Source organism: Anomaloglossus baeobatrachus, chromosome 1 (assembly GCF_048569485.1).
Source record: "Anomaloglossus baeobatrachus isolate aAnoBae1 chromosome 1, aAnoBae1.hap1, whole genome shotgun sequence".
Taxonomy (NCBI): domain Eukaryota; kingdom Metazoa; phylum Chordata; class Amphibia; order Anura; family Aromobatidae; genus Anomaloglossus; species Anomaloglossus baeobatrachus.
Genome location: NC_134353.1, coordinates 150,168,808 through 150,194,817, shown reverse-complemented (window position 1 = coordinate 150,194,817; position 26,010 = coordinate 150,168,808). Strand labels below are relative to the sequence as shown.

The window sequence follows — 26,010 nt, the reverse complement described above, 5'->3', positions numbered from 1 at the left end:
CTCGGGAATGTGCGTTCCTACAAATGTTCATTCCCCGTTTAGTGGCTTGTCTAAATAGGCCATAATTTAGTGTCTGTTTGCTATAAAAGTCAGCAGCACACACCATTTTCAACTTGGAGGCTGATCTGTATTTCCACTTTCTAGAAAAGCAAAAGTATAGATGTTACAAGAAATGGGTCTGTGTGATCCTAAATGCCAGGGCTGAATTCTGGTCCCAGTCTGGCCTCGCTTCCTTGGCATATACAAGCAATGTATCTCTTCTTGTTCATTCAATTTCAAATAGACAATCCTTGTCTCATTTATTATAGAAGTCATCATTTTCTTATTAGTAAGCAAGAATTAAAGAAGGAATTTGATTAAAAAAAAATTGTCTGATTATTGTGTTTCTCATAATAAAATCTAGTTGCATACCCTCATCCAAAGAGTAATCAAGCAGGGCAAGAGAGGTTTGACAAAGGTGAATTTAAGAACCATATGTTTTTGTTTCCGCTATAGACAGTCATGGCCAAAAGTGTTGGCACCCTTGAAATTGTTCCAGAAAATGAAGTATTTATCCAAGAAAATTATTGCAATTACACATTTTTTCCCTTGTGTGTAATGGAACAATACAAAAAAAAAACTGAGAAAAGAGGGACATTGGACTTAATTTCACAGAAAACACCCAAAATGGGCCAGACAAAATTGTTGTTACCTTCCCAAAATTGTAAACAACTTTGTTTCAAGTCTGTGATGCTTGTTCAAACTCACCTGTGGCAAATAACAAATGTGGGCAATATAAAAATCCCACCTGAAACCAGATAAAAAGGGGAGAAGTTGACTCATTGTTTGTGTGTCTGTGTGTGCCACATTAAGCATTAATAATAGAAAGAGAAGAGGAGAACTGTAGGAATACTTAAGAACTAAAATTATTGAAAAATATAAACAATCTCAAGTTTACAAGTCCATCTCCAGAAATTTTGATGTTCCTTTGTCCACAGTACACAGCATAATCAAGATGTTTAGAACCCATGCCACTGTAGCTAATCTGCTTGAATTATCTGTCGACATTTAATTTAAATGAAATGCTATGGCAGGAGACTCAAGAGGATCACACTAATGACAGAGAGATATAAAAAAGCTAGATGGCGCTTTGCCAAAATGTACGTAAGTAATCCAAAATCCATCTGGGAAAGTGTCTTAAAGACAGATGAGACCAAGATAGTGCTTTTTGGTAAAGCACATCATTCCACTGTTTACCGAAAATGGAATAAGACATTCAAATAAAAGTACACAGTCAATTATGATGGAGTTTCAAACATGTTAGTTTGCTGCCTTTGGCACTGGGTGCCTTGACTGTGTGCAAAGCATCATGATGGCTGAAGATTACCAAAGGATTTTGGGTCTCATTGTAATACCCAGTGTCAGAAATATGGGTTTGCATCCTAGTTTATGGGTCTTCCAGCAGCACAATGACCCCAAATAAACTTCAAGAAGCATCAAGAAATGCATGGAAACAAAGTGCTGGTAAGTTCTGAACTGGTTACCAATGAGTCTAGATCCAAATCTCATTGATCACCTGTAGAGAGACCTTAAAATTGCTCTTGGGAGAAGGCATCTGCCAAAAATGAGACCTGGAGCAGTTTGAAATAGTGGTCCAAAATTCCAGTTGAGAGGTGTAAGAAGCTTGTTGATGGTTAAATTGATTGCAGTTATATATCCCAAAGGGTGTGCACCCACATAGTAAGTAGAGGGTGCCAACAATTTTGTATGGCCCCTTTTTTGGAGTGAAATTATGTCTAGTTTGCCTGTTTCTCAGGTTTTTTTTGTGTTGTTCCAAAACATGCAAAGGTTAAAAATTGGGCATAAGGACCAGGAAACTGTAAGGATGATGCGCTTCGAGCAAGTAGTGTGCTCTTAATCATAGCAACCAGAAGGATAGTTACATAGGTTCGTAGGGTCAAAAAGACACAGATTCATCAAGTTGAACCTTTCTCCATCAGTTACACATTTTCTATTGCTTGATTATATATAACCCAGAATGCCAAAGTTATAGGACATACAATGTCATCACTTCCTCCAAATTAATGATAAATGAGCGCAGCTTCTTCTTAGAACCATCGCAGTGAATGTAAACATGCAAATAACCAAGAAATACTAATAAGCAATTGCAATATCAGGTATGGATAATAAATAAATCAATTTAAAAGGAAATAAACAATAAAAAATGAAACAGAAGCAGACCTTGGATCCAGTCGTAAAAGGTCTACTGCAAAGTTATATAAAGCTCCTGTGGTAATGAGTCCCCCAAATCTCAGCGCAGAGTTATATATGACTCCTGTAGTAATGAATCCCACATTAATGCCAATCCACAAACCAGGTAGCGAAATAAAACCTAAAAACAAAAATTACAATTAAAACCAACCAAAGAAGTGGTTCAAATAAAGAGCTCATCATGAACACAATTTTAAAATAGAGGGAACAAAGCTCGTCTGTCAGTTACAGAAAGGGGACACAACTGTTGTGTTCATTAAAGCACACCAATCACCAGGATTTTCCTACATAACCTAAAGCCAGTGCTATACTGGCACTATCAGGCTGATTCTATACATAGCTTTAGTTGTCAGCTCGGATGTATAGGTTTTGAAATCCAAACAAGTAAAGTTTGTAAAATGTACAGCTTTTTGATTGGCAGCAGCTGCAGAGTAGGCAATAGCTGGGGTGGGTTTTGATTTCCACCCCTCTGCCTGTTGTTCCTCTCCCTCTCTTTTATTTTTGCTAATTCCATTATAGCATTTTACTAATAGTTGTGACTATATCCCAGTGGCTAGAAGGACCTTGGGAGTGACTGGCTTGGTTAGAGGGCTTGGTGATGTTTGCTCCCATCCACTATACTTTTACCCCAAAACCCCGTTTCCATTATATTCAACTCCATACCCACATCGACTTAGAAAAATAATGTTGCTTACTGGTATCAGCTATGTTGATGGAGGGTCCGTCACTTCTGGTCACATGGGTATGACGTCAGCAGAGGTCATACCCATGTGACCAGAAGGGATGGAGCCTCCACCAACATAGCTGATAGGAATCAGCATTATTTTTCTAAGTCCATGTGGGCATGGAGTTTATTATAATAGAAGTGGGCGTCTGGGTGTAAGACCCCTAGTTGGTGGGGTGCCGAGGGAGCGAAGCCACCCTTTGCAACTTTATAGTGGACAGGAAGAAATGTTACTCCAGTCACTGACTAGAGTAAGATTTCTAGCACAGGGAACACCATAGCCCGTCATGAATTAACTAGGTTGTGGTTTCACGCTCCCACTGTTCCTCTGTTTCGCTCCAGCTTCACCCATTTTGGCAGAGCTGGAGAAACTGGAGTACAAATGCAAAAATTTACAAAATATTTGCACTACTCCGAATTGTGGCAAAAATTTGAAATTTTTCAAAGCAATTTACACCAGATTTCTGTCAAAAATGCTTTAAAATGCTTATATGTCTCCAAATTGTAAATCCATTGCACATCATTTTTTGCAAGACGTAGTTTCCAGTTACATTTAAAAAAAAGGAAATTAAAAAATAAAGAATATTATAGCATTGTATACATTTTTAACTTTGTAATGTTTAGTTGAATTTCAGCAAAATGGAAAAAAAATTGAAGGGTCACCAGGGGGCAAATTATTATTTAATCAGAATTTCCTTAAAATACAATACAACTGCTTGAGGAATAAGATGTTCAATACTGGAGGGGTGGAAGGGACTGAAGGACTCCTAATGGTTCGTGAATTAGGGGGTACAATATGGATATGCAACTGGGTTTAATGTTTGGATAAACCTAATAATATTTTTGTATATTTTTTTTATTACAGAAACAAAATGGAAGAAGCATCTATATCCTCCACCACCTATGCGCTATGTACTGTGTACATCTTATTCATGGTACCCGTCATGTCTGAAAATCATTGTAAGGTCACAGCAGACGAAGCTGACTGTAGTCACTTGGAATTATATACTATACCCTCTGACCTTCCTTTAACTATTAAAATCTTAGACCTTTCCCACAATCGACTGAAGTCACTGCCTGCAGCCAATCTGTCCAGATATGATCGACTTCAGCATCTAGACGTTGGTTATAATACTCTCCATGTTCTCGAGTCAGCCTTATGTCAGCAATTGCCATTGCTTAAAATACTAAACCTACAACATAATGAATTTAGCAAGATTTCGGACAAGGCTTTCATTTACTGCGCGGGTCTTGCAGAGCTGAGACTAAATTCTAATGGAATCAAAGAAATTTTGGGGAACCCATTTGAAAATCTTCAGGTATGGTTCATTTTGAAGAACTTTGCCTAATTTTGAATGTTGTTAAATATCCACAGGATAGGTGATAACTCAGCGATTGCTGGGGATCTCACCACTGGGACACCCACCAATCTAGGGAGAGGGGATATGAATTGCTGCCATTAATTGTCTTTTAAATTGCTGGACGTAGCCAAGTAGAGTGCTTGGCTATTTCTTGGAGTCCAATAGGCAATGAATTAAAGAGAAGCTGTCACCGGATGTTCATAATACTTACCTAACGGTCGGTGAGGAACAGACTGGTCGGATGGGCGTCTCCGTTCTCCAGGTCCCGCGCCTCCTCTTTCGGCCATCTTTGTCCTCCTTCTGAAGCTATTGTGGATGACGCATTCTACGTCATCTACAGTAGCCGACAGTGAGGTCCTGCGCAGGTGCACTTTGATCTACCCTTTAGGTAAGTATTATGAACATCCGGTGACAGGTTCCCTTTAAGCTGTGATATCGATTACTGCAATCCAACAAAGCACTTCAGAGCTCAATTCTCATAATCAGTGGCTGTCACAATGGTAAGACCTCCAAGGATCACAGTTAACATATATCCACATGTTAATATCCTTCTAAGATCTTAGAAAAATAAATCCTGGTAAAATTTTGACTATCAGTGTGATTAAACTACTGGTATTATTTTTGACAGAACTTGCTCATTCTAGATGTTTCGCACAACAAAATGACATCTACAGCTTTAGGAGACAAAGGGCAGCTATTAAAACTCTCCGAACTTCTGTATTCACATAATATGATTAAAGAACTGAAGAAAGAGGATTTCATGTTTCTTGGAAACAACTCTGTGCAGACGCTCGATCTTTCAACGAACCCTCTGAAAGAGGTAAGGGGGCCAACACTACCAAACACGTCTTCTGTTGGTACTGGAGGACTGTTTGTCTCATCTCCTTTCCATAATTTGTTATATACCCTTCAGCTGTGTAAATAATACAACTAACTACAGTTAAGTCCAGAAATATTTGTACAGTAACCGAATCTTCATGATTTGGGCCCTGAATGCTGCTATTTTTTTTAAAATGAAATAACTGAGATGTAATTGAAGTGCAAACTTTAGGTTTAATTAAAGGGTTTAAACAAAAATACCCCATGAAACGTTTAGGAATTGCAACCATATTTCTACAAAGCCTCCTCTTTTCAGGGACACAAAATAAATTGGAAATATTTACTTTACCATAAATAAAATGTTCATTTTTAATTCTTCATAGAGAATCCTTTGCCAGCAATGACTGCCTGAAGTTTGGAAACCATGGACATCACTAACATTGAGTTTCCTTCTTTACAATGCTATGCCGGCCTTTACTGCAGCTGATTTCACTTGTTGCTTGTTTGGGGTACTTTCTGCTTTACGTTTTGTCTTAAGCATGTGAAATGCAGCTCAATGGGGTTCATATCTGGTGATTGACTTGGCCATTGCAAAATATTTCACTTCTTTGCCTTAAAAACTCCTGGGTTGCTTTCACAGTATGTTTTGGGTCATTGTCCATCTGTACTGTGAAGCATTGTCCAATCAACATTACTGCATTTAGTGGAATCTGAGCAGAAAGTGTCACCCTGTATACTTGAGAATTCATCTGGCTGCTTCTGTCTTCAGTCACATCATCAATAAACACTAGTGACCCAGTGCCATTGGAAGCCATGTATGCTCGGCCATCCCACTGCCTCCACTATGTGTTACAGAGGGTGTGGTGTGCTTTGGATCATGAGTCGTTCCAAGCCTTCTCCATACTTTCTGCTTCCCATCATTCTGTTATGGTTTGATCTTATTTTCTTCTGTGCATACAATGCTTTTCCGGAACTGGGCTGACATCTTTAGATGCTTTTTGACAAAGTCTAATCTGGCCTTTCTATTTTTGAGGCTGATTAATGGTTTGCACCTTGTGGTGAACCCTTTGTATTTGCTCTCATGAATTCTTCTCTTTATGGTAGACTTTTATACTGAAACACTCACTTCCTGGAGACAGTTCTTCACTTGGTTGGATGTTGTCAAGGCGTTTCCTTAACTAAGGAGAGGATTCTGTGATCATTCACCAGTAGTATCTTCCTTCGACATCCAGACTACTTTGAGTTCTCAAGCTCTCCAGTGTGCTCCTATTTCCCCCAGAATATACCAAACACTTGATTTGGACAACCCTAACATTATTTCTATCTCTCTGATGGATTTTTTTCTTTTTTTATCAGCCCAATGATGTTCTGTTTTTCCTCCATTGAGAGCTTCTTGACGGCATGTTGTGGGTTCACAGCAACAGATTCTAAATGCAAATGCCACACCTGGAATCAGCTCCAGACCTTTTAACTGCTTAATTGATCATGGATTATTGAGGGAATAGTCCATTAAAGAGATTTTGAGATAATTGTCCAATTACTTTTCTTCCTTTGAAAAAGAGGCAGCTACGTGTTAAGGAGCTGTAATTCCTAAATCTTACTCCAATTAAGATGTGAATACTCTCAAATTAAAGCTGAGAATATGCACTTAAAATGCATATTGATTACATAACTGTAATATTGAATATATTTTGGTAAACAGGTAAAATGACAAAATTTGTGTTATTGTCCAAATATTTCTAGCCCTAACTGTACATTATTCTTGAGAGTACTTGGGTTCTGCTTGGTTGGTATGTGTCCCAACAAAAGGACATCTGTAATTTTTTAGAATAGTAATGGTTGCCCCAAAAAATTAAGTCCATTAGGTTCTAAATTAAGTTCTCATATTATTTTTTTAGGAATAAATCCCATATTTATGAAAAATTAATTTAAGGTAATTTTTTGTCATATGATGTACTCATATTTTTTTACGTGACGAGGTTTCTACTTTGCATTTTTATTTTTTTCTGAACAAGTTATGAAATAAATCAGACATTTTTATGAACATTTTATACACAGGAAGTTCCTATATCAATACCGCAACCTCGCAGATGCCACAGAAGGACCCCCGTGTCTTCCATGTTACTACTCCAAAAAAGTCCACCACATTAATTAAACAATAGACTGCAATTTAGAATATGGTATAGAAGATCAAGTGTTCATAGCTTTAAGACTAATAAAAAAGGTAAAAAATATTACAAATCTTTAGAAATGTTTTTAACAAACTATAAATAATATTTAAATCATTCCGTTTTCCCATAATGCAAATAGAAAAATCTGAAAATTAAAAAAAAAACAAAACAAGCCCTCGTATGAGAATACTTATAAAAAAAGCTGACTTTTAGGAAATGGCAACTGAAGCCAATACTTTTTTAAGTTTTTTTTATTTAAGTAGTAAAACAAAAAATTCTAAAAAGGTATCAAAATACCCCTACTGATCCTTAAAATAAAATAATGATGTATTTTTTCCGTAAACTGAATGTTGTAAAAGCAAAAGGCGGAATTGCTGTTATTTTTATAATTCCATTTAATTTGGAATTCTTTTCCCATTTTCCAGTGTATTATATGGTAAAATGCGTGGTGTACCGGGCCTGCTGATAAGTCTTTGGTTTTTCCCACAAATAAACAAGATAGGATGATGAAAGTTTACATTTATTCCACATACTCTCCACTGATGTCAAAATACTTCTTACATCAGTATTCCAAGTTCTGTAAGCCTAGCAAAAAGAAGGATTTCGGTTGTGCCTCAAACCAGGCATCCGTAGCAGCTATGGAATCAGAAATGGAGTGAAATTTGGTACCCTTGAGGTGTTTCTTCAGATTTGGAAACAGATGATAGTTGGAGGAAACTAGATCTGGTGAATAAGGTGGGTGGTCAACCAGCTGGAAGCCCTGCTCTGCCAGTTTTGCCATGGTCGCTTGGGCAGTGTGAGCAGAGGCATTGTCTTGCAGGAACAAGATTCCTTTGGACAGCTTGCCGAACCTTTTGGCCTTCAGAGCTGCCTTCAATTGGTCCAAAACTTCAATGCAATACCTAACATTGATGATGGAACTCTTTTGAAGGTAGTCCACTATCAGCACGCCCTCTTTATCCCAGAACACAGATGCCATCACCTTAGTAGCTGATTTTTGCATCCTGAATTTCTTTGGACAAGAAGAACCACTGTACCTCCACTCTTTTGACTGCTCCTTGTTTTCAGGATCATACAAATAAATCCAGGTCTCATCCTTAGTGACCAGTCGATCCAGGAAGTTCTTATTAGTCCGGAAATGCTGACAAATGGACCAGAAAGTTTTCACTCGCATGCTTCTCTGATCTGTTGTCAAACATTTGGAGACCCTCTTTGCAGATAGCTTCCTCATGTCCAAATGTTCATGGATAATGACACAAATATGGTCACGGGAAAATCTCATGATGTCTGCTATTGCTTTAGCTGAAATTCGTCGATTTTCAGGTATGAGGTTTTGAACAGCATCGACAATCTCTGGAACAACAACCACGCTCGGTCATCCAGGACATTCCTCATCATTGGTGCTGAAGTGGCCCTTTTAAATTTGGCAAACCAGTTCTTAACTGTGGAATATGAAGGGCATTGAAGGGCATTGATGCGACATATCACCATGAATATCCTTTGCGGACTTTCCTTGCAGAAACAAGAATTTTATCAGTCCTCTGCTCTCAGTTGCTGTGAATATCACATTAGACTCCGCCATTTTGTTTTCCCGCCAGCATATAACACTGTTGACATAAGCAACAAACACAACATTTTGAAAACATATATTAGACACATAAGGTTTTCAGGCTTTCATGTAATGTACCATTCGTTACCATAAAAACCAAAAAAAGATTACAAAGCCAAAGACTTATCAGCAGCCCCTCGTAAAAGCTACATCTTGTCCCCTCTAAAAATAATGTCAACTGGAAAATTAAAGAGTTAAGCTTCTTGGAAAGCTTTCATCCAGAAAAAATGGAGCATTTTTCCTCTGTATCGTCATCCTTATACTGGCTGCTATCCATATGTTGAGTTTTTACATCCGAATACATCAGCACTTAATAAATGTACAAAATCAAATACAGTTTACAATGTTAAGAATTGAAATGTATGTTTTAAAATCGGATGCCCTACAGTTGATCTGTATGGAATCTGATCGATTTTGTTGTGCACCCATAGAATTGCAGCTGCAATTTTTTTCATGCATTGATTCGATCCGTGAGTAAAAACCGTAATCTGATTTGAAAAGCTCATTTGAAAAACATTGATTTGAGCGCTGTCCATGTGAATTTAGCATTTTTTTCATGGACACAACTCGGACTGAAAATGCAGCTGTGTGAATTTACCCCTACAATAGAAGAAAAAAAATCTGACCCTTATTAACTAGAAAACAGAGCAATTCCAAATTAAAAAATACATAGGTTTGTTTTTGACTTTATGGTTTCTACAGGTGAAAACAGTGAAAGTACAAATTGAGGAATAACATTAATAACTTCTGTTTAGACTAACTTCTGCAAAGGAGCCTTTCTTCCTACATTTGTTTCAGTTAGAACTTGAAGTCTCGTTTGGTGTATGTACGGGTGAAATAAGGATAAGGTGGTGTTGACATGAATCTCTCACCAGATGTGGGTAACAACTTATTTAATGCAAACAATCAAAGAAATCAAACCATAGATGTCCATAAATTAAGTTATGTGTAATAATGAGAAATGACTGGGAAAAAGTATTGAACATGTTTACTGAAATTTAGTGAGTGCATTGCTTATTGTTTTCTTTGACACAGTTGTACCTGCTAATTTCAGGTCTTTCTGTAGCTCTCCACAGGTTATTCTTGGCTCTTGGACAATTCTTCTAATTCTTTTCACTCCTCTGTCTAAAATCTTTCAGGGAGCATTTGGCCATGGCTGGTTTATGATGAAATGATGTTCTTTGTACATCCGGATCATAACCCCAACAGTGTTCACTGGACTCTTCTGCAGTTTAGAAATTCTTCTGTAACCAATGCCATCAGTATGTTTTTCAACAATAATGTTGTCAAGGTCTTGAGATAGCTCACTAGTTTTACACATCATGAGATGTTTCTTGTTTGACATCTTGGTAATGAGGCACCTTTCTATATGCCATCAGTTGAATCAGCTGATGTTATTTTTCACTAAGTGGCAGGATTGCTTTCTAATTACTGATAAATTTAAGCTGGTGTCATGACTTTCCATGGCTTTTTGCACCTCAATTCTTCATGTGTCATTTCACATTATTACACATTGCTAATTTATTGACAACTATTGTTTGATTTATTTGCTTATGTGGATTGGATGGGTTGTTACCAACATCTAGGTAGAAATTTATGACAATAACACCCTTAGAAATATATTTACTTACAAAATTGGTGACGGCATTGTCATGATCAAGGCCGGCTTTACCCTGCTGTGGTTACACCCAGCTCTAGCCTGGTCATGTCAGGGGTTAACTTCCCTTGCCTCGTTCTGGATCCCAGGATGCTATATCTTTCCTCTCTACCTATGGTTCAGTGCCAGTGATATTTCTGCTTGCAGCGTGTATACTGGCTCTGGTGAGTGTTCCCGATATATCCTGCCTCCCTTTTATCGTGCCCTGACCTGTACCCTCCCCCGTTCGTCTGCCTGTTCCTGTCCCTGACTTCCCGCTTCTGTCTGTTGTTTGTGTTTCCCTCTGCATAGCTGATCTCCCGGCTTCCGACTCAGTTCTGTTTTCTGATTCATATTTTGCAGTGACTTGACTTTTCTGGCTAGACCCTGACTGTTTGACTACTCTATTGCCCCCTGGTGGTTCGCCTGTTAACTGCCTGCTGAAGTTAGTCTTCTGTACTTCAGCTGCCTTTCTGTTACAGTTGTACTTTGCCTCTCCTTCACTACTCTGCTGCCACCTAGTGGGGAATAGGCTGTACTACGTCTTACTATCCCTTTGTACAGCATGACAGGCATTCATTCAATACTTAATTTGCCTTTTGTATGTGCTGACTTACAACGATGTTAGCTTTTTCAGAGACTAGGCAATCTTAGTGTCTGAGCACATGGCATATTTTTCAGGCAGATACCACAAAGATGCAAGCTGTAACAGCGCCACAAGAGCATCCCATAAAATGAATATAATGCATAGCAATGTCAAGATTTATTTATTTATTTTACTCTCTTAAATAGTGCCATTAACTCCACAGCACTATATAGACATCATGAAGATGACATTGCTGTGCACATGTTCTGTCCTATGTCACATATTTTAGCCACTTCAGAGTTCAGAAAAAGTGGCATATCCATTCTTTTTTCTTAAAAGTATACAGTAAAAGATATTAGATGTTTACACTGAGTTTTTTTTAGATGTTCAAAAATGATGGAGCTGATTAATCAAGGCTGGTGTAACTAATGCTCGTGCTATGGCAGTCTTGCTGGAGTGCCACATCCATTAGGAGGCATTTGGAATAGGCTTGAAACATATGGTCATTACTGCCATGATAAGACAACATATTAAACTAAATTCCTTTATATTTAAATCTAAGATGTCTTAAGCACGGCAGTAATGACGATATGTTTCAAGCCTATTGTTATTTCATGTTATTACCGGCTTTTGTTTAAAGAACACCTCATTCATGCACAGGTGGGCGTTTCTTTTAATATTGCCACGCTTTTATGTACCGTATTTTTCAGACTATAAGACGCACCCTGGTTTTAGGGGAAAATAGGAAAATATTTTTTTTAAGCAAAAAATGTGGTCACACTGTTATGGGACGAGGATCTGCTGCTGACACTGTATGGGGGTAATTTAAAAAAGAAACGGCGTGCGGTTCCCCCAATTTTGATAACCAGCCAAGATAAAGTCTCACAGCTGGGGGCTGGTATTCTCAGGCTGGGGAGACTCACGTTATTGGGAGCCCCCCAAGCCTAAAAATATCAGCCAGCAGCCGCCCAGAATTGCCACATCCATTAGATGCGACAGTCCTGCGACTTTTCCCAGCTCATCCCAATTGCCCTGATGCGGTGGCAATCGGGGTACTAAGGAGTTAATGGCAGCAGCCCATAGCTGCCACTAAGTCCTAGCTTAGTGATGGCAGGCGTCTATGAGACACCCCCTAACTACTAAGTTGTAAGTGAAAGTAAATAAACACAAACACCCCAAAAATCCTTTATTTGAAATAAAAGACAAAACAACACCCTCTTTCACCACTTTTTTAACCCCTAAAATACCCAGGTCCGATGTAATCCACACAATGTCCCTCGACGCATCCAGCTCTGCTACATCTGACAATCACAGAGAGCAGCCATAGAACACGACTGCTCTCTGTGAGGGTCAGGCCGCAAGTGAAGTGAGCTGCCGGGATCAGCGGTGACTCCAGCTGTAACCGCACATTACCTGACTGAAGTCACCACGGATCTCGTGGTCACTTCAGACGCGGCCGAATTTGCGCTAACAGCTGGAGGACTCATGCTGCATACTCACCTCTCCTCACTCCATGCAGCATCGCTTGCTTCCTGTCTGTGTGCCAGTTGACCTGTGTGGATGCCGTGTGTACAGCGATGACGTCATTGCTGTGCTCACCGCTCTCCACACAGATCAGCTGGCACACAGAAAGTAGGACACCGCTATGCTGCAGGGGAACGATGAGTATACCATACTTATTCACTGCCCCCCGCGCTGATTATGTTGCACGGGGGGGGCAGTGAATATAGTCGCACATGATCACTCCAGGCTGTAGTTGCCTGGGGTGATTACGCGGGCCGGCTTTTTAGTATGCGCGCATCATCCCGCCCACCTGTCAGCGCCGGCTTCAGGGCTGAGAGATGATGGGCAGGATGATGGGCGTGCATATCAAATGAGCGGGCCCAAGTGGTCAGGGTATCGCTGCTACAGCCTGCTCCTGATGACCCGCTCCACCACCACCGCACCCGCCTTCACCCGGTCCACCACCACTGCACCGTAGCCATCGGACCATAAGACGCACCCCCCACTTTCCCCCAAAATTTTCGGGAAAAAAATGCGTCTTATAGTCTGAAAAATGCGGTATTTAACCCCCTTGTTGTATTAATGTTCATACGTAGTTCACTTTTGAGAAAAGGTTCAGTACGAACCCAAAACGCGTAAATAAATTACTTGAAGCATTGCCATACGTGGTGCTACTAATCTTTCACAACAGCTCGGTCTACTAGAACATCTATCTCCGATGACTAATACGCTCGCTCGGTCTCCATAAAGTATCATGTTATCGGCAGCATATGCCCTATTTACAACGGCCAATGTGCTGCTGAAAATGATGATTTTTGTTCCGGCATTATTGCTCCAAACACCCGCAAAATGAATATTTTGTTTGGTGATTGGGTCATTGCTGACATATTTACACATACGAATGCCCTGTTACACCTATGAACGCTCGTCTGCAGTGCCGGTAGATTAAAATGTGGGTAACATGCACTGTATGATACCCACACACACTCCATGCAACACATATACTCTATTTTACACATACTCCATACTACACACACTGTATGTTACATACACTCCATGCTGCACACACACTGTATGTTACATACACTCCATGCTGCACACACACTGTATGTTACATACGCTCCATGCTGCACATATTGTATGTTACACTCACTCCATGCTACACACCCATTGTATGTTAGATACGGACACTTCATTCTGCATACACGGAATGTTAGACACTCCCCATGCTGCACATAAATTCTATGCTATCCACATATACACACACTCCATGCTATATACACAGTGGATTGCGACTGATGGCATTGCGTTGCATTCGTTGCACAACAGTTCCGTCGTAAAATAACTGAGCCTCGGGCTCATGTAACATTTTTCGAAAAAAACGGACAGCGACGGATTCGTCAGCGTCCGTCATTTGGTATAATGGAAGCCTATGGGCGCCGGATCCGTCGGTATCCGTCAAATGACGGATTTCAGTGACGGATCCATCTTTTAGCAACTGAGCATGCGGAGATGTGTAAATTCCTTTCTGGTTAAAAATATCTCTCTCTCTCTCTCTCTCTCTCTCTCTCTCTCTCCCCCTCACTCTCTCTTTCTCTCTCTCTCTGTTCATGTGGTTTTTCTATCGCGCATAATCTTTCCCAGGAAAAAAAAACTATACAACGGATCCGTTTTTTCACAGGATCCATCGTATCACTTAGGCTACTTTCACACATCCGGCTTTAGCAGTGCGGCACAATCCAGCGCTCTGCTGAAAAAACGAAACCGTTTTTTTTTTGCCGCCGGTTTCGTTTTTTCCCGCATTGACTTGCATTGGCGCCGCATTGTGCCGCATGGGCTTGCGTTCCATCCGGTTTTTGCCGCATGCAGCAGATTTAGCAGATGCGGCGGCCGGTTGGAACGTTCCCTGGCACGTTTTTTGCTCCAGCAAAAAAACTGCATCGCGCCGCATTCGGCCGCTGCGGCACATTTTTCAATGCATGCCTATGGACGCCGGATGCGGCGCGATGCGGCAAAAACGCATCCGGCCGGCGCATGCGGTTTCTTCCACTGCGCATGCTCAGTAGTGTGCCACAACCGGAAAAAAACGGACGGGACGCATGTAAAAACGTATGCAAAGGATGCGGTGTTTTCGACCGCATCCGTTGCATAGGTTTCACAGTCGGATTGAGCCGCACTGCTCAAACCGGATGTGTGAAAGTAGCCTTAACCACTATCTGCGACGGATCAGTCTCAAAACGGATTGTGACTGAGGGTAAAAGACAGAAATGTGAAAGTAGCCTAAGGGAGATAGGGGCTAGAAGGCTGTACTTAAATGGTCACTGTTATTTCAACAAACTTTACATAAGCCCATAGTACAAACAGGAGACATCAGTTCTTTCTCTACTTATGAGATACTTTTTTTACTCCCTCCTCTAGAAATAAACATATACTCTGAAAACTGCTGAAATCTCTCTCACCAAGGTAGCATTTACAGCTTCCTATCTTTTGAAATTTATGGAAAGAGGAGAAGGAGAAGCAAAATAAAGACCCAATCACACACAACGACTTACCAGTGATCCCGAAAACGATGCGACCTGATAGGGATCGCTGGTAAGTCGCTGGGAGGTCGCTGGTGAGATGTCACACAGTCAGATCTTACCAGCGATGCAGGAACGATACAGGTCACAGTAGCGACCTGTATAACGATCTCAGCAGTCACTGTGACCCTGTCACACAGTGTCAAACACAGCGATGTGTCCTGCCCAGCAGGACATCGCCTTTGAAGAAAATGGCCTGGACCATTCGGCAACGACTAGAGATCTCACAGCAGGGTCCTGATCGCTGGTAGTTGTCACAAATAACAAGATCACTAACGGGATCGCTACTGCGTCACAGAAACTGTGACTCAGCTGCGATCTCGCTAGCGATCTCGTTATGTGTGACGGTACCTTAAGATAGAGAGATAAAGGCCGAGAGATAAGCAAAGCCTCTGTTGCACCTTTCTAGTGTTTTGTGCAGAGCTGGATTCGCGGCTACTCTGCTTAGTTCCTCTTTCCTCTATGCTGAGCTTGTGATCCTTAGAGACAGGGGAGGAGGAAACAGGACTCACTCATGCTTCTGTGTATGGGAAACATTATAGCAGCTAGTCTTTACTCAATAGGTCCAAGAAAAGTGAAAATAAATGATGGAGTATGCATGGGGGTAAGGGGAGGGACTGGTGAGAATGCAGGGTACAATTCATATAATGGATATTGTTTTTTTGATAGCTTATTCTGCAAACTTGACAAAAGGTAAAATTAAACCCAATTTTTGCGAATACTAAATTCTAAACAATATTTTCTTCTTCACAGATTTACCCGAACTGTTTTCAACAACTGACAAATCTTCATACACTTACAATGGCCAATATGTCACTTGGTTTTAAACTAACAGAGGATCTTTGTTCACAATTGGCGGGCACACAAATTAAGGTCCTTAATCTGCCTAATTCTCAGCTTACAAAAATACACAATACGACATTTAAAGGCTTAAACTCCACAAATTTAATAAGTCTGAATATTTTCAAAAACAGCTTATCACAGATTGATGATAATTCGTTTATTTATTTAAATTGTTTAGAAATTTTGAACTTAGAAGACAATCAAATGAGTCATCTAAGTTCCAGAGCTTTTAGTGGTTTATCAAATCTCACATACTTGAATTTAAAAAAGTTTTTTAGTAGTTCCAAGGATGCCAGAATTGACGACTTTTCATTTCAATGGCTTCAAAACCTGCAATATCTAAATATGGAACAAAATAAAAAATTGTACTTTTCGGAACGTGCTTTTACCGGTCTGATAAGCTTAACTAATCTGAGTCTTAGTGAATGCACATTTCAAACTTTTACAAATACAACATTTTCATCTCTTTCAAATTCATCCCTAATATCACTGAATCTGACAAAAACCGAGATAACTGGAATCGAATCGGGAACGTTTCATGGTCTAGAACACCTTGAAGTGCTTGATTTAGGTATTAACCAGATTGACCAATTCTTCACCGGCAAGGAATTTGAAGGTCTTCACAGTATTAAACAAATATATCTTTCATACAACAAACATCTGACTCTATCAAGTAATTCATTTTGCAGTATTTCAACCCTTAAAAAGCTCAACCTCAGGAAAACAGCATTAACTTTTAAAGGCCCAAGCAATTCTCCATTCAACTGTTTATCCAACCTAACACATCTAGATCTTGGCAACAACAATATTGCCAACATGGAAGAAGATTTTTTTAGTGGTCTTTATGATTTAAGAATTCTAAGTTTGCAACACAATAACCTCGCTCGGTTATGGAAAAAGGCTAATCCAGGTGGTCCAGTACTGTTTCTAAAAGGGCTCCGGAAACTGGAAATACTTGACCTACTTTCCAATGGTTTTGATGAAATACCTGCTAAAGCTCTTGAAGGGCTTTCAAACTTAAACATCTTAAATTTGGGGGAAAACAATATTTATATATTGCCACCATCTATCTTTGAGGATCAAGAATCACTAATTACTCTCGACCTTCATAAAAATCTGATAACTTCAGTTGAAGAAAATATTTTCAAAAATGTTTTCAGTAACCTCAAAAATTTAAGTATGGGCAATAATCCATTTGATTGCACATGTGAAAGCATAGCTTGGTTTGCAAATTGGCTTAATACAACCAATACAAGTGTGCCAGGTCACGACTTGCAATATATTTGTAATACACCCAACAATTACCATGGTGTATTGGTTGAAAAATTTGATAACTCACCCTGCAAAGACCATGCTCCTTTTAAGGCATTTTTTATATTCAGCTTTACGATTACGAGTTCTATAATGATTTTGGTCTTGCTGCTACATTTCCAAGGCTGGAGAATAAAGTTTTACTGGAGTGTTTTGGAAGGAAAAGTACTCGGATTTACTGAAATTGACCCAGGCAACCAAAACTTTAATTACGATGCTTATATCATTCATGCCAAGAAAGACGTGTCTTGGATAGATCGATATCTGCTTCCTCTTGAAGAAGATGAGACCTGCAATCTTAAATTCTGTTATGAGGACAGAGATTTTGAAGCAGGATTATCTCCACTGCAACTGATTGTCGACAGCATCAGAAATAGCCGAAAAATTATTTTTATTATAACACATTATTTCCTAAATGATCAGTGGTGTAAAAGGTAAGTGCTCTATAATACACATAAATGTATCTACTTATATAAATTGGTACAAATTAATAACACGTTTAAAATTTGAATTTGTTAGAACTCAAAACATAATTTTCCAGTGACGATAAAAAGGAATCTGTCACCAGGTTTTTGCTACCTAATCCGAGTGCAGCATAAAGTAGGGGCAGAGACCTTGATTAAATTGAGAAACTGAGTCCACTTACTAGGCTGCTTTCTGTAGTTTTTATAAAATCATTGTTGCATGAGGAGTAGTGATGGGCGAATCACCCAATGTTCGTGTTCGCGAGACTCGCCCATGCTTTTTGTGAAGTTCAAGTTCGGGTTCTGAGATAACGTGAACTTGCGTCCGGACACTGAACTTGGACTTTACAGTTATGGGATGGGGCTGGGGGGGTCTCTAAAATAAAGAATATAGTTAATAAACATTGTCATTATACTTTACAGCTCCCGTGATGCATCCCGTGGACCCGCTAAGCCGCTGTCTCCCAGCCTCTTCGGCATCCGATCATTGCTGTGCCCCCGGATAGCCACCACTGACTACAGGACCTTCCATGACATCACAGCTATGGGACCAGTCTGGTGTGAATGTTGTAAATGTTGTGAATGTTGTACAGACATTGGCTTACAGATTGGTCCCATGACTATGACATCATGGAAGGTCCTGTTAATTTCTGGTGGTATTCACTGCACTGCTCGTCACTCGGCAGTCTGTGGCTGCTTTCGGCTGTGTTCGTGGTGACTTCAGGGTTCACGCGAGTCCATGGCTAAGCCATGGACTCGGGTGAACCCTAATGTCACGGCTGCTTTCGGCCGTGATCGCGGATAATGTCAGGGTTCACCCGAGTCTGTTGTGAATGTCATCTGAGGGGGTGATGGTTTGGAGCTCCCTCTGGTGGTCAGGACTGGGGGTGAAGCTGACTGTGCCTCAACAGGTGAGGGAGTTAATTGGGAGTTTGGGAAGCCGAATTGCAGAACAGCCTGGGTTATATAGTAGAGCAGTGTCTGCTGGCTGGGGCCGGTTATTGTTGTTCCTCAGTCTCTGAATTGGCTTGGAGTTGTCCTTCCATTTTTCCTGTGCCTGTGTCATTCCAGATAAGTTGCAAGTTATTTGCTTTATTGTCTGATCCACACCTAAGGGTGTTTGTTTTCCTTTTTGTTTTGCTTAAAGTCTGTTTTCTTGCAGGAGAGGAATTGTCTTTCTGTTTTGATGAGCATGGGGGTTCTCCCTCTGCAGGTCCCACTGCAAGAAAAAGGGAGATTCTCCCTGTTCTGTTTGATTATTTGCATTTTTGTATTTCTTGTGGGGTTTTTTTTGTTATTTTGGTTCTCCCATTATTTACAAGATTACCTGATATAGTGGGGAAGAGTCTGTGTGGGCTCAGTATTTTTCTTATCAGGAGATTGGTATTTTTCTGCAGGATTTTTTGCACTGACTGCAATTAGTTATCTGTCCTGTCCTGTTCTATCTAGGAAGTTGGGCCTCGCCTTTGTTAATCTATATTTCCTATATGTGTATTATGTTTTCTTACATCACCGTTGCCTTTATATGTTGAGGGCTTGCTATTCCTTTGGGGACTACTCTGAGGCAAGATAGCTTTCCTCATTTCTATCTGTGAAGTGTAGTAAGTTTCTCTGGCTGTGACGTGGCGTCTAGGTGTGTTTAGGAACGCTCCATGGCTACTTCTAGTGTTGTCTGACAGATAGGGGATTGCGGTCAGCTCAGGTTCCAACTTCTCTTGTGTTTTTTCTGCTGATGGGATTTTTGTGATCATCTACGGTGACCAAATCATAACCCCAGTCCATGGCTAAGCCATGAACTCGAGTGAACCCTGACATCAGCGTGAACACTGCCAAAAACAGCCGAAGACTGGCGAGTTACGAGCAGTGCAATAAATACTGATTGAACTTTGACTATTACTGTCAGTGTCAGCCTGCTTCTCGCTCTGTACAGACGCTTGTCTTTACAGAGCGATGAAGCAGAGCTTACATTGTTGTCCCTGTGGACTACGTCAGACAAAGGATTTTTTTTATAATAAGGATGGAGTCTCTAAATGTATTTTTTGTTTTATTTCTAATAGAAACTTTTTTTATGTGTTGTGTTTTTCTTTTTACTGTTTACTAAAAATTCATTGTGGCCATGTCTAATGTGACACCATGAATTTCGGGCTTAGTACCAGCTGAGAATACAAAGCTGGTATTAACCCCTTTATTACTCAGCGTGCCACTACCATCAGGGCCGCTGGATGAGCTGGGTAAAGCGCCTGGAAATGGCGCAAAGAAACAATGCACCATTTCCAGGGGCAACTGCGGGCTGCGGAGAATCCTAGCATGCATTTAGTATTGTATAAGCGATTAAACAATCACAGGTTTACATCCCCTAAGAGGACTAAAAAAAGTTTTAAAATATATAAAAACACATGTAAAAATTGAGCCAATTTTAAGCCCAAAAACCAAGCCCATTTTTTCAAATCTGTCATGTTCCCGCTTATGGTTATAACTCTGATATGTTTCAACATATTCAAGTGGTTCTTAAATTATTTTGTAACATATTGTACTTTTTGTTAGTGATGAATTTTGTTTGTTTTTTTTGTTTTTTTTGGGGGGGGATATCTAAAATTTGATGAACATTTAGAAAAATTTAAAATTTTCAAATTTGAATTCTTACATCCTTACACAAGATAGTTAGTTATACCTTGCAAAATCCTTAAAGGAAATCTGTTACTAGTTTTTTGCTACATCATCTGAGAGCAGCATAATTTAGGAAAAGACCCTGATTTCAACAATGTATCACTTATTTTATTGGGCGCAGCAATGGGACACAGAGTTTTTAGATGTAGCTTGTAGCAGAGCTCAGAAAGCTAACCCCGCCCACATTGTATACTATCAATAAGCTACTAATCAGGGTTGAGGCTGTGATTGGTGTAGCAGATACGTGAGCTGTCATCCAGGCAGTGATAATCTCCTGGTGATAAATCCTTCATTCTGGAAAATTTCTAGAAATTATACCATTTTAAAAAGTGCGCTCTTCAGATTTTTCTAAACTGCTTTTTGGGCACAGGACAGGGCTCAGAAGGGGAGAAGCGCTATTAGGTGTCTGTAGTAGAAATTTTAGCTGAAGCAGACTGCAGACACCATGTCACATATGCAGAGCCCCTAAGGGGTACTTTGCACGTTGCGACATCGCTACTGCGATATCGTCGGGGTCAAATCGAAAGTGACGCACATACGGCGCCGGTAACGACGTCGCAACGTGTAAAGCCTAGAAGCACCGATAAACGATCGCAAAAGCGTCGAAAATTGGTGATCTGTGTAGTGTCGGTCATTTCCATAATTTCGCTGCAGCGACAGGTACGATGTTGTTCCTCATTCCTGCGGCAGCACACATCGCTGTGTATGAAGCCGCAGGAGCGAGGAACATCTCCTTACCTGCGTCCCGCCTGCAATTAGGAAGGAAGGAGGTGGGCGGGATGTTTACGTCCCGCTCATCTCCGTCCCTCCGCTTCTATTGGCCGCCTGCCGTGTGAAGCTGCCGTAGCGATAATGTTTGCTACGGCAGCTATCACAAGAGATCGCATCTGCGACGGGGGCGGGGACTATCGCGCTCGGCAACGCTACAATCGGCTAGCGATGTCACAATGTGCAAAGTACCCCTAAGGTACCAAAATTGCAGAAACTCCCAGAAGTGACCCTACTTTGAAAACCAGATCCTTCAAGGAATTAATTTAAATCTGCTTTGAGTATTTTGTGTCCATAGGTGCTTCACAGAACTTTATATAATTTCAAATTGAACGTGTAGAATTACATTTCTTTCAGTGACATGTTTTGGCTCCAAGTTTTTAATTTTCACAAGGGGAAAGAGAAAAAAATTGACCCCATAATTTAAGCAAATTCTCCCAAATAAGATGATACCCCATATGTGATCAAAAGCTAATGTATGTGTACATGGCAAGGCTCAGAAAGAAAGCAGCACAATTTCATTTTTGAGATGCAAACTTGGCTGGAAAAGATTGTGGATGCCATGTTGTAGATATGTGAAGTCCAGCTCACCGTATATTTCACTCAAATCGCCATTGAGTCCTGGGTTAAGCTGTGCAATTCACAAAAAAGAGAACGTAACAGGTCCAGCTCAACATGCAATTTTCTTTTTATTCATCAGATCTGGTGAAACAGCATTACAAAGGTAATTATTCTTGCATGGATAACATATCCATGAATATGAATGCTATATTTGAGCTTCCATCTATGCGTTTCTGGTGCAAACATCACTTTTAGTCATGATTCCCACCATTTGACATACTAGGTACATCCTAATGGTCAGTGAGTTCCTGAACAAGGACGTACTCAGTACATTCTGGCGATCGCAGGAGCTGTGCCTACACAATCACCACCTGGGACTTGGCTTCTCTGACAGTTGAGCCCTGGCTCTCACAGCCAGGGACGGCTCATGCACTGTCCCTGGACCCAATGATTGCCATTGTGATCTGAGGTCGACATGATGACCTCTGAGTCACCAAGGTACGGAAAGCCTCTGAGAACATGCCGCCTACAGCATGATCCCAGATGCTTCTCTCAGTGCAGCATTGACAGCTGTGCTGTATTGCAATGATTGTGCTCTGTAATACAGTACAGCTACGATCAAAGCAGTAAAAGGTAATGTTCCATATAAGGACTAGGTATAAAAAGAAAAAAAAAATGTAAAAATATAAAAACAAAATCAGAAAATACAGAACAAAAAAAAGGAAAAAAAAATGTCAATAAATATGTATATTTGTGTAAAAAAAAAAAACTACATCTATTTGGTATCGTCCAGTCTGTAATAAGCTCATTTATAAAACTGTCACATTATTTAACCCCTTCAATGAACAGCGTAAAAACTAAATTAAAAATGTAGCAAAAACTGTCTTTTCATCATACAGCTGGCATAACAAGTGGAATAAAACGCAATCAAAAAGTTGTATATAAATAATAATGGTACCAATGAAAATGTCATCTGGTCCCACAAAAAAAACAAGCTGCCAAACAGCTCTATCAGCTAAAACATAAACAAGTTATAGCTATATTTTATTCTAAAGAATTGTTTTTATGGTGTGAAAGCGGCAAAACATAAAAAACTATATAAATGTGGTAGCTCTGTAATCATATTGGCCTATCACGTTTATGACACTGAACAGCGTAAAAAAAAATTGAATTGCTGTTTTTCCTGATTCTGCCTCACAAGAAGCAAACTAGAAAACGAATAAAAAATAGTATGTGTCCCAAAATGGTACCACCAAAAAGTCCAGCTCATCCTGCAAAAAACAAGCCCTCATATGACTGTCGACAGAAAAATAAACAACTAAAGCCTTAAAAATTTGGGGATGCAAAAAACGTTTATTTTGTAAAAAAGCATTTTATAGTGTGATAGTCACCAAACTTAAAAAAAAACTATATCAATCTGGTATCTCTGTAATTGTACTGACCATAGATAAAAAAGAGCCTAATCACTTATACTGCACGGTGACAGGCGTACATATATAAATATAGGCCAATTCTTCACCTGCTGTTCATTTGTTTATTCTAACTCCCAAAGATCACATTACAGCATGGCTCACATTTATTGGGTATTACGTGTAAATCTCTGAAAAATGTGAATGACACAAAATTCCCAATGGAAAATTCACTGCAATCAGTCACTTTGAACTCCCATCTGACCTGTGGTCTGTCGATGACTATCTTTGCATGTTTTACAATATGTCATGAAAAACAGTCTAAGAATCATTTGGATCCTTTGAAACGTTCCATAATTATAACCTCCTAAATTGACACTGACCAGAATTGAAAAAAATGGCCCGGTAATGATTGTGAAAATAGGCTGGAGGGTGAAGGGGATAAACTGGTGAAAGTTCCTTTTTAAGTTAGCCAGAGTAATGTTGTCAAATCACTGTATTTATCACTGGATTTATGGTTCCAACAACAATAGAAGAAAAGAATTGTGTAATACTATCTCAGTTATCATATTTGATCACTATAGAGTATTGTCTTCTGTCTAACATTTGTTGCTGTACATGTAAGTGGCCGCTTGAAATCATTTTTGACCATGAATTAAAGTTAAATAGTGCAGAGGTAGGAGTTACACCCAGACTCTTGACCAATGGTTTAGTGGCCCTATGGCTTCACTAACACATATAAGGACCCAAGTTATGTGACAAATGGTATGTGACAGTTTTGAGTCCCTATTACAGTTGTTTTTTAATGGGAGACCAAAAAATACAAATTATGTCAGGGCCTCATAACTTTTCAATGTATTTTGGAAATTCGTTATATTACAAATATATATATGTATATATATATATATATATATATATATATATATATATATATATATATATATATATACATACAGTGGGTACGGAAAGTATTCAGACCCCTTTCAATGTTTCACTCTTTGTTTCATTGCAGCCATTTAGTAAATTCAAAAAAGTTAATTAAAGTTTTTTTATATATATATATATATATATATATATATATATATATATATATATGTATATATATATGGTACTGCTTGAAAAAAGTCACTTGTGACTGAAATGTCGAGCTCTATCTTATGGGCCAATAAGTAGGCGTTTTCATTCAAGATTGAAGCTGTGTGCTGCCTTCACTTTTTTTGCTGCTCATTGAAATTGGGTGAGACTGATTGGAAGGACTTTGCACCACAACAGTGCTGCTCCTATTTTTGCATTTTATATATATATATATATATATATATATATATATATGAGAGAGAGAGAGAGAGAGAGAGAGAGAGAGAGGCGACAAGTAGAAATGATACCAGACTTTACAGAATACAATAATTCACATAAGATGACCCGGCTTGGCAGCTTACAATCTATGAGGAAGTGCATGGTCCATCCATATTTATATTAAATTAGGGTAATCATGTAAAGCTGAATGAACCAATCTTCAGTCATTACTTGTATGTGTCTGGATACACAGTGCTATCAAGTGTATACCAATCAATGTAAAAATAATTTATCAAATATTTCAGTCTTTATGACCGGACTCAGTGTCAAACACACCATATGTGCAACCCTTACAGCCAGGGGCGTAACTACCGCGGTCGCAGCGGTCGCTATTGTGACCGGGCCCGGGAGGCTAGGGGTCCCGGCGGCCGCCAGGCAGATCAGCAGCCATCTCCTTTCAGTGAGAGAGGAGCTGCGCTGATCTGTCACGGACCACACGGCCGCTATATGACCTGGCGTCACTGCCGACACCGGGCCCCCCTGCCTAGTGTCAGCGGCAGCACCGGGGCCCACTGCCTGGTGTCAGCGGCGGCAGCGGCTCCCCCGTCACCGCGCACGGTAATGATGAAGCATAGCGTGGCCGGTGCTGCGCTATTCATCATCATTCTCCCCCTGTGCCTGTGCAGTGACGTCACTCCTGTGCGACTGCTGTGCTGAGTGCACAGAGAGCAGGACGGGAGGATGCCGACCGCAGCACCGAGAGAACGAGGAGAGGGGAGAACAAGCAGCAGTGGAAGAGGAAAGCGGTGAGGACAGAGCAGCGGCTGGGGAACAAGGAGAGAGGTGAGGACAGCAGTGGTGGAACAAGGAGACGTGAAAACAGAGCAGCGGTGGAAGGAAGAGAGAGCGGTGAGTACTTGTTTGTTTTTTTAATATAAATTAGTGAGTACACAGTGGCCAGAGGCTTGGGAAGGCTGTATTATACATGGAGGCCTGGAGAGGCTGCATTATACATGGAGGCCTGGAGAGGCTGCATTATTAAACATGGAGGCCTGGAGAGGCTGCATTATACATGGAAGCCTGGAGAGGCTGCATTTTACATGGAGGCCTGAAGAGGCTGCATTATACATGGAGGTCTGGGGAGACTGCATTATTATACATGGAGGCCTGGAGAGGCTGCATTATTATACATGGAGGTCTGGGGAGGCTGCATTATTATACATTGAAGCCTGGAGAGGCTGCATTATACATGGAGGTCTGGGGAGGCTGCATTATTATACATGGAGGCCTGGAGAGGCTGCATTATACATGGAGGCCTGGAGAGGCTGCATTATACATGGAGGCCTGGAGAGGCCGCATTATACATGGATGTCTGTGGAGGCTGCATTATTATACATGGAGGCCTGGAGAGGCTGCATTATACATGGAGGCCTGGGAAGGCTGGGTGCATTGTTAT

General features: G+C 40.3%; 1 protein-coding gene across 3 annotated transcripts in view; it reads left to right on the top strand.

Moving 5' to 3' along the window:
• Positions 1-26,010, top strand: part of TLR3 (toll like receptor 3) — a 107,542-nt gene that overhangs the window by 74,771 nt on the left and 6,761 nt on the right. For all 3 annotated transcript variants that reach the window (XM_075334557.1, XM_075334552.1, XM_075334565.1), the window contains exons 2-4: positions 3,840-4,293; positions 4,964-5,155; positions 15,992-17,826. In XM_075334557.1, the coding sequence (XP_075190672.1) occupies positions 3,847-4,293; positions 4,964-5,155; positions 15,992-17,826 (2,474 nt within the window). In that variant the 5' untranslated portion in view covers positions 3,840-3,846. The remainder of the gene's footprint in view (positions 1-3,839; positions 4,294-4,963; positions 5,156-15,991; positions 17,827-26,010) is intronic.